Below are 10703 nucleotides of genomic sequence, written 5' to 3'. Positions count from 1 at the left end.
AAAAAATTTACAATTGAAATTTATATTTAAAAAATGTTTATAAATGCAGTTATCATTGAACAATCAAACACAAATGATGAAAGTCCGAAGAAAATATTACATTTTTATTGGTGTATGGTAAAATACCACCTCCCCCCACCCCCTCCTCCTCACCCTGATAAGCCAAAAAGGCCCATATCTCTCAAAATGCTCCTTTCATGCCTAGTACAGATCTGGTATAACTCATTTACATCATGCACAGTTTTCAACTTTGAAAGTGCATTGAGTGTTTCTGTTGTGTGCAATGTGCCAGAGTTTGGATCACAACCATTGCACCTTGCATTAGGATTTGCACTCAGAGATTCTTCATCCAATTCAAAACATAAAAAACTTCTATCAAATAAAACCGAAATACAACTTTTACCAGGATTACCATTCCAAATATAAAAAAATTGAGCAAGATCAGAAGAATCTCCATCATTCCAGAACTGGAAAAATGTAGACGCCGTATCTTTGCATGCAGTTTCAATGCTCAAACTAAAGATATGTCCATTATAGTTGTATGTTACTTGCTGAGTTTTCATCATCTTCCAACTGATTTTAAGAATTTCCACTTGTATTCCAACAATTTTATCCAATTTGTTAATGTCTCCTAACAAGTCCTTGTCTGATTTGACTGTAATCATTTCATTCTCATCTAAAGCTAGAAAATCTGTTTTATCAAATATAGTTTTATTTCTGATTCCTTTTTGAAAATAATTGACTATGGCATAGTAAGGAATATCATCAAATAAAGATTTCTTAACAGTCACATACTGTGTAGTGCCAGGGTTTCCTTCTTCATCAAACTCATACTTGAACTTATAAACCTCCAAATTATCCAGACGTGCATTAATTTCAGCCTCTAGTTCAGAAAGTTGGAAGTAACTGGCCTCTACTGATAAACTCTTTAATTCTGCTTTGCTCAGTTCTGGCAGATTCTTTTCTCTCAAATAATTCAAAATTGTTTCAAACTTTTTTGGGTCTCTATCCATAAAGTAAGCACCATCCTAAACAATAAAAGTTTAAACTAGGATTGTATTTTGGATTGAAACAAGATAATGGTCTTTTACAGAAGTGAAAAGATTAAAGAGGCGGTGGGGGGGGGGGGGGGGGGTTTACTTATTGAAACCAAAACTAAAAGTCAAAGGAATTCAACTAATCTGAACATAAGCTTTTAAAAATGAATAAACATGCTGCATTAGTCACTACATTGGTTCTGAATGACCCAACCATCCCATCTTTTCACCTCCTCAATAAGATAAAGTGTCCAACCAACTTTACAAATACCTTATCTATGGCAGCTGGTGCCAATGGAGAGTCAATATCAAACATTCTTCCCAGAACTGAGTTAGGTTCTCTCATCAATGTTTGTCGCGTTGTTGTAAACCTGTGTCAAGAATAGTTTCATGAAACATATGTATCAGCCTTTTAGAAATAAAAAATATTGATTAAAAATTTAAATAGTTATACACACATACATTCTACTACTTTAATATTTGAGCAGATATTAATACAATTTCTACACAGAACAAAAAAAACAGAGGTCTAGCTCTCATAGCAGCTTAGTAAATCTCATTTCCCCCATAGCATTACAGAGGGACTGACAAAGTAAATTATAGCTTCACTAATAAAAAGTGCTTTGCATAAAATGGACTATTTTAGATAAAATATGTAGGGGAGGGGGGATTTAGGTGTCTATTAAAATGATATTTCATGAGAGATAGATACAGCTAGTAAAATCTGATTTAATCAAAAAGGTTTTCCTTAATTATCTCTAAAACTAAGGGAGAAGAAAACAAAATGAAATTGCTAGTATATATATTGTTAATGGACACCACTCAACCCCCCCCCCCCCCATTTATAGAATAGCATTGCTAAATAAACTATAGATTTAACCCAAAGAAATATGGTATTTTCACTTGTTCTTATGATTGGGATACCAAAAACCCCTTCTCTCTTTTAAACTCTTGAATAAACATGTTTCTATCCCATTATCCCTGAATCAAAGAATTACCTTTTCCCTCCAACATTCAGCTGGATAATATCATTGTAGGACATTTTTATACACAAGTGTTCTGAAAAAAATATAAGTTTGTATTTATACAAAAAAAATATAAAAAAATTTAACTATAAAAATATGAAAATACAAGATTAGCTAATTAGCAATTACATTATTTACATTATAAAGAGTAGGTATAAAAATATAAACTTTGTCTTACTTATGAAAAGATTCAAAAGTATATCATGATGACTTTCAGGTCTTTTGAAATTTAAAGGATGTTTTTTAAAAGTTACATATGAGGTACATATTAAACCAAATTTTACCATAAAATTTATATCTTTAGGCATATCTTTAAAAATATTTTGAAATGCAGTTATCATTGAACAATCATAGAAAAATGATGAAAGTCCCAAGAAAATAATACATTTCCATTGGTATACGGCCTCCTTGCACTGCAGCAAAATAAAATTGTTCTCTTGAACATTAGGGGTTTAAAATGATTTACAGGTTGATACTTGAAAACTACTGCGATGTTGGAGCATTTAATCAAAGCGAATAAGGCCCATTAATCTCAAAATGTCCTTTTCATGTTCAGTAGAGATCTGGTGTAACTCATTAACATTATTTGCTGTTTTCAACTTTGAAAGTGCATTGAGGACTCGTGTTTCTGTTGTGTGCAATATGTCAGAGTTTGGATCACAATTATTGCAGCTTGCATTAGGATTTGCACTAAGAGAGTCTTCATCCAATTCAAAACATAACAATTTTGTAATATCTGTGATATCAAAATCTGGTGCCCAGTAAAATCCCCAAAAAATGGCATCTCCTCCATCATTCCAGAACTTAGAAAAGAATGACTCCGGATCTTTGCATGCAGTTTCAATGTTCAAACTAAAGATATGACCATCAATGTTGTATGTTACTTGCTGAGTTTTCATCATCTTCCAAATGATTTTTAGAATTTCGGCTTGTATTTCAACAATTTCATCCAATTTGTTAATGTCTCCTAACAAGTCGTTGTCTGATTTGACTGTGATAATTTCATTTTCATCTAAAGCCAGAAAATCTATTTTATCAAATATAGTTTTATTTCTGATTCCCTTTTCAAAATAATTGACTATGGCATAGTAAGGAACATCATCAAATAAAGATTTCTTAACAGTCACATACTGTGTAGTGCCAGGGTTTCCCTTTTCATCAAACTCATACTTGAACTTATAAACCTCCAAATTATCTAGACGTGCAGTGATTTCAGCCTCTAGTTCAGAAAGTTGGAAGTAACTGGCCTCTACTGATAAATTGTATAGTTCAGCCTTGCTCAGTTCTGGCAGATTCTTTTCTCTCAAATAATTCAAAATTGTTTCAAACTTTTTTGGGTCTCTATCCATAAAGTAAGCACCATCCTAACAAGAAAAGTTTAAACTAGGATTGTGTCTTGGGTTGAAATAAGATAATGGTCTTCTACAGAAGTGTAAAGATTAAAAAGGGGGTTACTTGTTAAAACCAAAAATAAAAGTCAAAGAAATTCAACTAATCCGAACATAAGCTTTTAAAAATGAATAAACATGCTGCATTAGTCACTACATTGGTTCTGAATGACCCAACCATCCCACCTTTTCAACTCCTCAATAAGATAAAGTGTCCAACCAACATTACAATTACCTTATCTATGGCAGCTGGTGCCAATGGAGAGTCAATATCAAACATTCTTCCTAGAACTGAGTTAGGTTCTCTCATCAATGTTTGTCGCGTTGTTGTAAACCTGTGACAAGAATAGTTTCATGAAACCTATGTATCAGCATTTTAGAAATCAAAAATATTGATTCAAAATACAATTTTTATAAAGTTATACACACATACATTCTACTACTTTAATATTTGAGCAGATATAAATACAATTTCTACACAGAACAAAAAAACAGAGGTCTAGCTTTCATGGCAGCTTTGTAAATCTTATTTCCCCCATAGCATTACAGACTGGGACTGACAAAGTAAATTATCTTTACTACTAAAAAGTGCTTTGCATAAAATAGACTATTTTAGATAAAATAGTGAATTGAGGTGTCTGTCTATTAACATGATATTTTATGAGAGATACAGCTAGTTGGGGTAAAATCTCATTCAATCAAAAAGGTTTTACTTAATTATCTCTAAAACTAAGGGAGAAGAAAACAAAATGAAATTGCTAGTATATATATTGTTAATGGACACCACTCAACCCCCCCCCCCCCCATTTATAGAATAGCATTGCTAAATAAACTATAGACTTAACCCAAAGAAATATGGTACTTTCACTTGTTCTTATAATTGGTACACCAAAAACCCCTTCTCTCTTTTAAACTCTTGAACAAACATGTTTCTATCCCATTATCCCTGAATCAAAGAATTACCTTTTCCCTCCAACATTCAGCTGGATAATATCATTGTAGGACATTTTTATACACAAGTGTTCTGAAAAAAATATAAGTTTGTATTTATGCAAAAAAATAAACAATAAAATTATTTGCACAGAGTAAAAAAAAGAATAAGTAGAATAAAAATACACGATTAGCTAATTAGCAATGACATTATTATGTTTCACAGATTAAAAGTATAAAGAGTAGGTATAAAAATATAAAAGCATAAGATTAGCTAATTAGCAATTACATTATTTGCACAGAGTAAAAGTATAAAGAGTAGGTATAAAAATATAAACCTTGTCTTACTAATGAAAAGATTCTAAGGTATATCATGTTCATTTTCAGATTTTAAATTTTGAAAAAAAGATTATTTAATTTCCTCCGATTATAAATGCTAAGATTTATCCTTTAAAATTTAAAGGATGTTTGTTAATAAATGCTGCGGGAATTACATGAGGTATATAATAAACCAAATTTTACTATTTTAATATATTTAAAAATATTTTTAAATGCAATTATCATTTAAAAATCAAACAAAAATGATGAAAGTCCCAAAAAAATATTACATTTCAATTGGTATACGACCCCCCCCCCCCCCTCCTCTACACTACAGCTAAACAAATGGTTCTCTTAAACATTTAAGGTTTATGATAATTTTCAGTTCGATACTTTAAAAAACTACATAGATATTGGAACATTTAATCATCACCTAAGGCCCATATATCCCAAAATGTCCTTTTCATGTTCAGTAGAGATCTGGTGTAATTCATTAAAATTCTTAGCAGTTTTCAACTTTGAAAGTGCATTGAGGGCTCTCATTTCTGTTGTGTGCAATGTGTCAGAGTTTGGATCACAACCATTGCACCTTGCATTAGGATTTGCACTAAGAGATTCTTCATTCAATTCAAAACATAAAAATTTCTCCTTTTTAAAAATTTGACCTGTTAAACCAAGTTTACCACGATTACCATTTGTGTAATAAAATAAAAAAACAGCAAGATCAGTTGAATTTCCATCATTCCAGAACAAGGAAAATGAAGACCCCGGATCTTTGCATGCAGTTTCAATGCTCAAACTAAAGATATGTCCATCATAGTTGTATGTTACTTGCTGAGTTTTCATAATCTTCCAACTGATCCTAAGAACTCCGGCATGTCTTCTTATAATTTCATCCAATTTTTTAATGCCTCGTAACAAGTCGTTGTCTGATTTGACTGTAATCATTTCATTTTCATCTAAAGCCAGAAAATCACTTTCATCAAATATAGTTTTATTTCTGATTTCCTTTTCAAAATAATTGACTATGGCATAGTAGGGAACATCATCAAATAAAGATTTCTTAACAGTGACATACTGTGTAGTGCCAGGATTTCCTTCTTCATCAAACTCATACTTGAACTTATAAACCTCCAAATTATCCAGACGTGCAGTGATTTCAGCCTCTAGTTCAGAAAGTTGGAAGTAACTGGCCTCTACTGATAAATTGTATAGTTCGTCTTTGTTCAGTTTAGGAAGATTCTTTTCTCTCAAATAATTCAAAATTGTTTCAAACTTTTTTGGGTCTCTATCCATAAAGTAAGCACCATCCCTAACAGGAAAAGAATAAACTTTAAAGATTAAAGATGGGGGTCACTCATTGAAACCAAAACTAAAAGTCAAATGAATTCAACTAAAAAATAGAAGTTTAAACTAGGATTGTGTTTTGGATTGAAACAAGATATTGGTCTTTTACAGAAGTGTAAAGATTAAAGAGGGGGGGGGGGGATTTACTCATTGAAACCAAAACTAAAAGTCAAAGGAATTCAACTAATCCGAACACAAGCTTTTAAAGATGAATAAACCAGCAGCATTAGTCACTCCACTAGTTCTAAAGTAACCATCCCACCTTTCCTCATACCCCCTCCCCCCCCCAATAAGATTAAGTGTCCAAACACCCAGCTTTATGTGTATTACAAATACCTTATCTTTGGCAGCTGGTGCCAATGGAGAGTCAATATCAAACATTCTTCCCAGAACTGAGTTAGGTTCTCTCATCAATGTTTGTCGCGTTGTTGTAAACCTGTGACAAGAATATTTTCATGAAACATATGTATCAGCCTTTTACAGACTGGCCAGTCAATTTCGAAAATAAAAAACGTACATAACGTACACAAAAAAATACGTTACGTACATAAAAAAAAACAAAAAACGTACAAAAAAACGTACATAATAAAAACACATAATGTATATTTTCTTCTAGTTATCTATATTAATACATTAATATCTAATATGTTGTGTACTAAAGGTATGTTTAGTGAGATGTTAAGTAAATAAACACTCTTATTATAATTTTAATAATAAAAGTTAGTATAATACAGAACTTAAGGTGTAACACTTACTACTACCCTAACAAACTTCAACTGATTTTCTAAATTATTTTTGAATTATAATAAAATTTATAGATTATCTAATATTTCCATCTGAAAAAAATAACAAATGAATTTTCAAACATGTTATTACAAAAACAAGTGTAGCTAAACGATTTTGTCCAAAGTAATATACTAAAATTTTCTGACAAGAAGTGATAAGCTCTAGTTAGAATTTAAAGAAAGATCGAAAAATTAACGAAAATCAAATAAAAAATATCATATTACAGAACTTTTGATGAGATTACACAATGGAAGAAAAAAGTTTAATAGTTGGGGATAGGTCAATGGAAGAAAAAAGGTTAATAGTCGGGGATAGGTCAATGGAAGAAAAAAGGTTAATAGTCGGGGATAGGTCAATGGAAGAAAAAAGGTTAATAGTCGGGGATAGGTCAATGGAAGAAAAAAGGTTAATAGTCGGGGATAGGTCAATGGAAGAAAAAAGGTTAATAGTCGGGGATAGGTCAATGGAAGAAAAAAGGTTAATAGTCGGGGATAGGTCAATGGAAGAAAAAAGGTTAATAGTCGGGGATAGGTCAATGGAAGAAAAGAAAATTAATAGTCGGGGATAGGTCAATGGAAGAAAAAAGTTTAATAGTTGGGGATAGGTCAATGGAAGAAAAAAAGGTTAATAGTCGGGGATAGGTCAATGGAAGAAAAAAAGGTTAATAGTCAGGGATAGGTCAATGGAAGGAAAAAATATTAATAGTCGGGGAAAGGTCAATGGAAGAAAAAAAGGTTAATATTCAGGGATAGGTCAATGGAAGAAAAAAAGGTTAATATTCAGAAATACGTCAATGAAAGAAAAAAAGGTTAATATTCAGGGATAGCTCAATAGAAGAAAAAAAGGTTTTTAGTCGGGGATAGGTCAATGGAAGAAAAAAAAAGGTTAAAAGTCGGGGATAGGTCAATGGAAGAAAAAAGGTTAATAGTCGGGGATAGCTCTATGGAAAAATAGGGTTAATATTCAGAAGTGAGATAACGTAGAATATAATTTTTAAGGAGTGCCTGCACCACCGATTCACTAGTAGATAGATAGGATTTAAATTGATAGAAAGATTAAAACTTCTGTATCGTCCATGTTCAGGGAGTCATACCCTTCATCTGAAATAGATAGATAGATACAGTTATAGATAGATAAATACAGTTATAAATAGATAGGATTTAAATTGATAAAAAGATTAAAACTTCTGTATCGTCCATATTCAGTGAGTCATACCCTTTCATCTGAAATAGATAGATAGATAGTGTTATAGATAGACAGAAAGATAGATAAAGTTATAGATAGATAGGATTTAAATTGATAGAAAGATTAAAACTTCTGTATCGTCCATGTTCAAGGAGCCATACCCTTTCATCTGAAATAGATAGATAGATAGTGTTATAGATAGACAGAAAGATAGATAAAGTTATAGATAGATAGGATTTAAATTGATAGAAAGATTAAAACTTCTGTATCGTCCCTGTTCAAGGAGTCATACCCTTTCATCTGAAATAGATAGATAGATAGTGTTATAGATAGACAGAAAGATAGATAAAGTTATAGATAGATAGGATTTAAATTGATAGAAAGATTAAAACTACTGTATCGTCCATGTTCAAGGAGTCATACCCTTTCATCTGAAAAAGATAGATAATTATAGTTATAGATAGACAGATAGATAGTGTTATATGAGTAGGATAAAAAGTACGTGGATGCGGGTCTTATTTATTGATCAGTTCGTTCATTAAGAAGGAAGGGATGGAGGGTATCGTTATTTTAGCTAGCTGGGAGTATAACTTTAGTATATGAAAATCTGGTGCAACATCCAAATAATTATATATCGATTGTTATAGGAGAGACAGATAGAATTTTAAAGGATAAATAAAGAACGAAGTATAACAAATAGATAGTTAAAATGGACATATTGAATATAAGAATATACAAATAAACTGTAGTTTGGTAAATAATCTTTTTTTAAAACTATGATAATGTTCCGTCCACTCAATTTTAAAGCGTACTTAAAACTACTAGATAGTGTTCTATGTTCAATAAAGGCTTTAGCTATTTGTTTTCGTGGCTAAGAACCCGTTTGTGGAAATTAATAGGAATATTTTTTTTCTAAATCAAGTGCTTTACTGAAGTCTAGATAACATTAAATTTAATTCTAAATGCTTGCTTTGATAATATACATCAGTTCTTTTAAATCTGCTTTTATCTTTAGTTTTAAAAATCTGTTTTATGTTTTTTGGCTTAAAAACTGTGTATATGAATGTGTAAATTGTAAACACATTACTGTTCCGAAAAAGATTTTTCTTTTTTTCTCCACAGGAGAAAAACAAACAAAGTTTGGTGTGACCCACATTTTTAAACAATACTGTACTACATTGATCTTAAGATAGAAGGAAAGATAATAGGGTTTATTAATGCCAGTCCGACGACCTATCACTATATACAGAGCCAAGTTGCCAAAAGTATGACTTCTAAATCCTGAACTGAACACCGTATGATATCTCGGAATATTTACCTAGGAATAGAAAGAATTTTGAAAAAAAATAATGTAAAATCCATAAATTTAAACTATAAGTTATAGTAACATATATGCATAATTTACCTACATATTTTTGTTCTATGAAAATTTAAGATAATATTGAATTTATTTAATATAATACACCTATAGTTTTTGTTAAAATTTTCGTACAAAACATACAAATTACTTTTCTACTAATATTTGATTATTATTATTTTAAAAAAAACGTAAAACGTACAAAAACACAAATTTCAAAATACGTTACGTACACATATCAAAATAACGTCCAGAACGTACACAGATTCGATGCGTAACGTACAAAACGTACACTCTGGCCAGTCTGCTTTTAGAAATCAAAAATATTGATTGAAAAAACAAAGAAAAATGGTTAATTTAAGCAAAGGGGGGGGGGGGGGGGGGGAAGTGACACTTTTTGAAACCAAAACTAAAATTCAAAGGAACTGAACTAGTTACAGGTCTGAGATTTTGCATGGCAGTTGCTTTATAGGGGTACAATATGGAACTGTGAAGAAACGGCGGCGCAACCGCCGAAAACCGCCGAGAAAAGGCAAAAAAAAATTCGGCGGGAAACGGCGGTTTTCGGCGGTTGCGCCGCCGTTTCTTCACAGTTCCATAATGTACCCCTATAAAGCAACTGCCATGCAAAATCTCAGACCTGTAACTCTTTTTTTAGTTGAGTTCCTTTGTTGACTTTTAGTTTTGGTTTCAAAAAGTGTCACTTTCGCCCCCCCCCCCTTTTTATAAAGTTATAAACAAATACATTCTACTACTTAAATATTTAAGCAGATATTAATACAATTTCTACATAGAACAAAAAAAACAGAGGCCTAGCTAAGCTTTCATAGCAGCTTAGTAAATCTCATTTCCCCCAAAGCATTACAGAGAGACTGACAAAGTAAATTATAGCTTCACTAATAAAAAGTGCTTTGCATAAAATTTTAGATAAAATATGAAGGGGGGGGGGGAATTGAGGTGTCTATTATTATGATAATTTATGAGAGATTCAGCTAGTTGGGGTAAAATCTGATTCAATCATAAAGGTCTTACTTAATTTTCTCTAAAACTAAGGAGAAGCAAACAAAATTGCTAGTATATAGTGATAATGGACACCATTCCGCCCCCTCCCCCCATTTATACAATAGCATTGCTAAATTAACTATAGACTTAACCCAAAGAAATATGGTGTTTTCACTTGTTCTTATAATTGGTACACCAAAAACCCCTTCTCTCTTTTAAACTCTTGAATAAACATGTTTCTATCCCATTATCCCTGAATCAAAGAATTACCTTTTCCCTCCAACATTCAGCTGGATAATATCATTGTAGGACATTTTTATACACAAGT

General features: G+C 31.6%; 5 protein-coding genes across 5 annotated transcripts in view; 2 read left to right on the top strand and 3 right to left on the bottom strand.

Annotated features, from left to right (window-relative positions):
* On the bottom strand, positions 1-2125 carry LOC145311654 (uncharacterized). Its single transcript, XM_080150608.1, has 3 exons — positions 2036-2125; positions 1309-1408; positions 1-1028 (listed from the first exon to the last, which is right to left on the bottom strand). The coding sequence occupies exons 1-3, from the start codon at positions 2077-2079 to the stop codon at positions 150-152; spliced, it is 1023 nt and encodes a 340-aa protein (XP_080006734.1). The 5' UTR covers positions 2080-2125; the 3' UTR covers positions 1-149.
* LOC145310994 (chromosome-associated kinesin KIF4A-like) overlaps positions 1-10703 on the top strand; it is a 456179-nt gene that overhangs the window by 349178 nt on the left and 96298 nt on the right. The window lies entirely within an intron of this gene.
* LOC145322611 (uncharacterized) overlaps positions 1-10703 on the top strand; it is a 447245-nt gene that overhangs the window by 349178 nt on the left and 87364 nt on the right. The window lies entirely within an intron of this gene.
* LOC145311684 (uncharacterized) lies at positions 2300-4511 on the bottom strand. Its single transcript, XM_080150652.1, has 3 exons — positions 4414-4511; positions 3686-3785; positions 2300-3426 (listed from the first exon to the last, which is right to left on the bottom strand). The coding sequence occupies exons 1-3, from the start codon at positions 4455-4457 to the stop codon at positions 2566-2568; spliced, it is 1005 nt and encodes a 334-aa protein (XP_080006778.1). The 5' UTR covers positions 4458-4511; the 3' UTR covers positions 2300-2565.
* Positions 4473-10702, bottom strand: LOC145311648 (uncharacterized). The gene is made up of 3 exons (XM_080150593.1): positions 10646-10702; positions 6383-6481; positions 4473-6010 (listed from the first exon to the last, which is right to left on the bottom strand). The coding sequence occupies exons 1-3, from the start codon at positions 10687-10689 to the stop codon at positions 5128-5130; spliced, it is 1026 nt and encodes a 341-aa protein (XP_080006719.1). The 5' UTR covers positions 10690-10702; the 3' UTR covers positions 4473-5127.

This window comes from Acartia tonsa, chromosome 1 (genome assembly GCF_053477335.1).
Source record: "Acartia tonsa isolate MP-2025a chromosome 1, ASM5347733v1, whole genome shotgun sequence".
In the NCBI taxonomy this organism is placed as follows: Eukaryota; Metazoa; Arthropoda; class Copepoda; order Calanoida; family Acartiidae; genus Acartia; species Acartia tonsa.
This window is presented reverse-complemented; position numbering and strand designations above follow the sequence as displayed.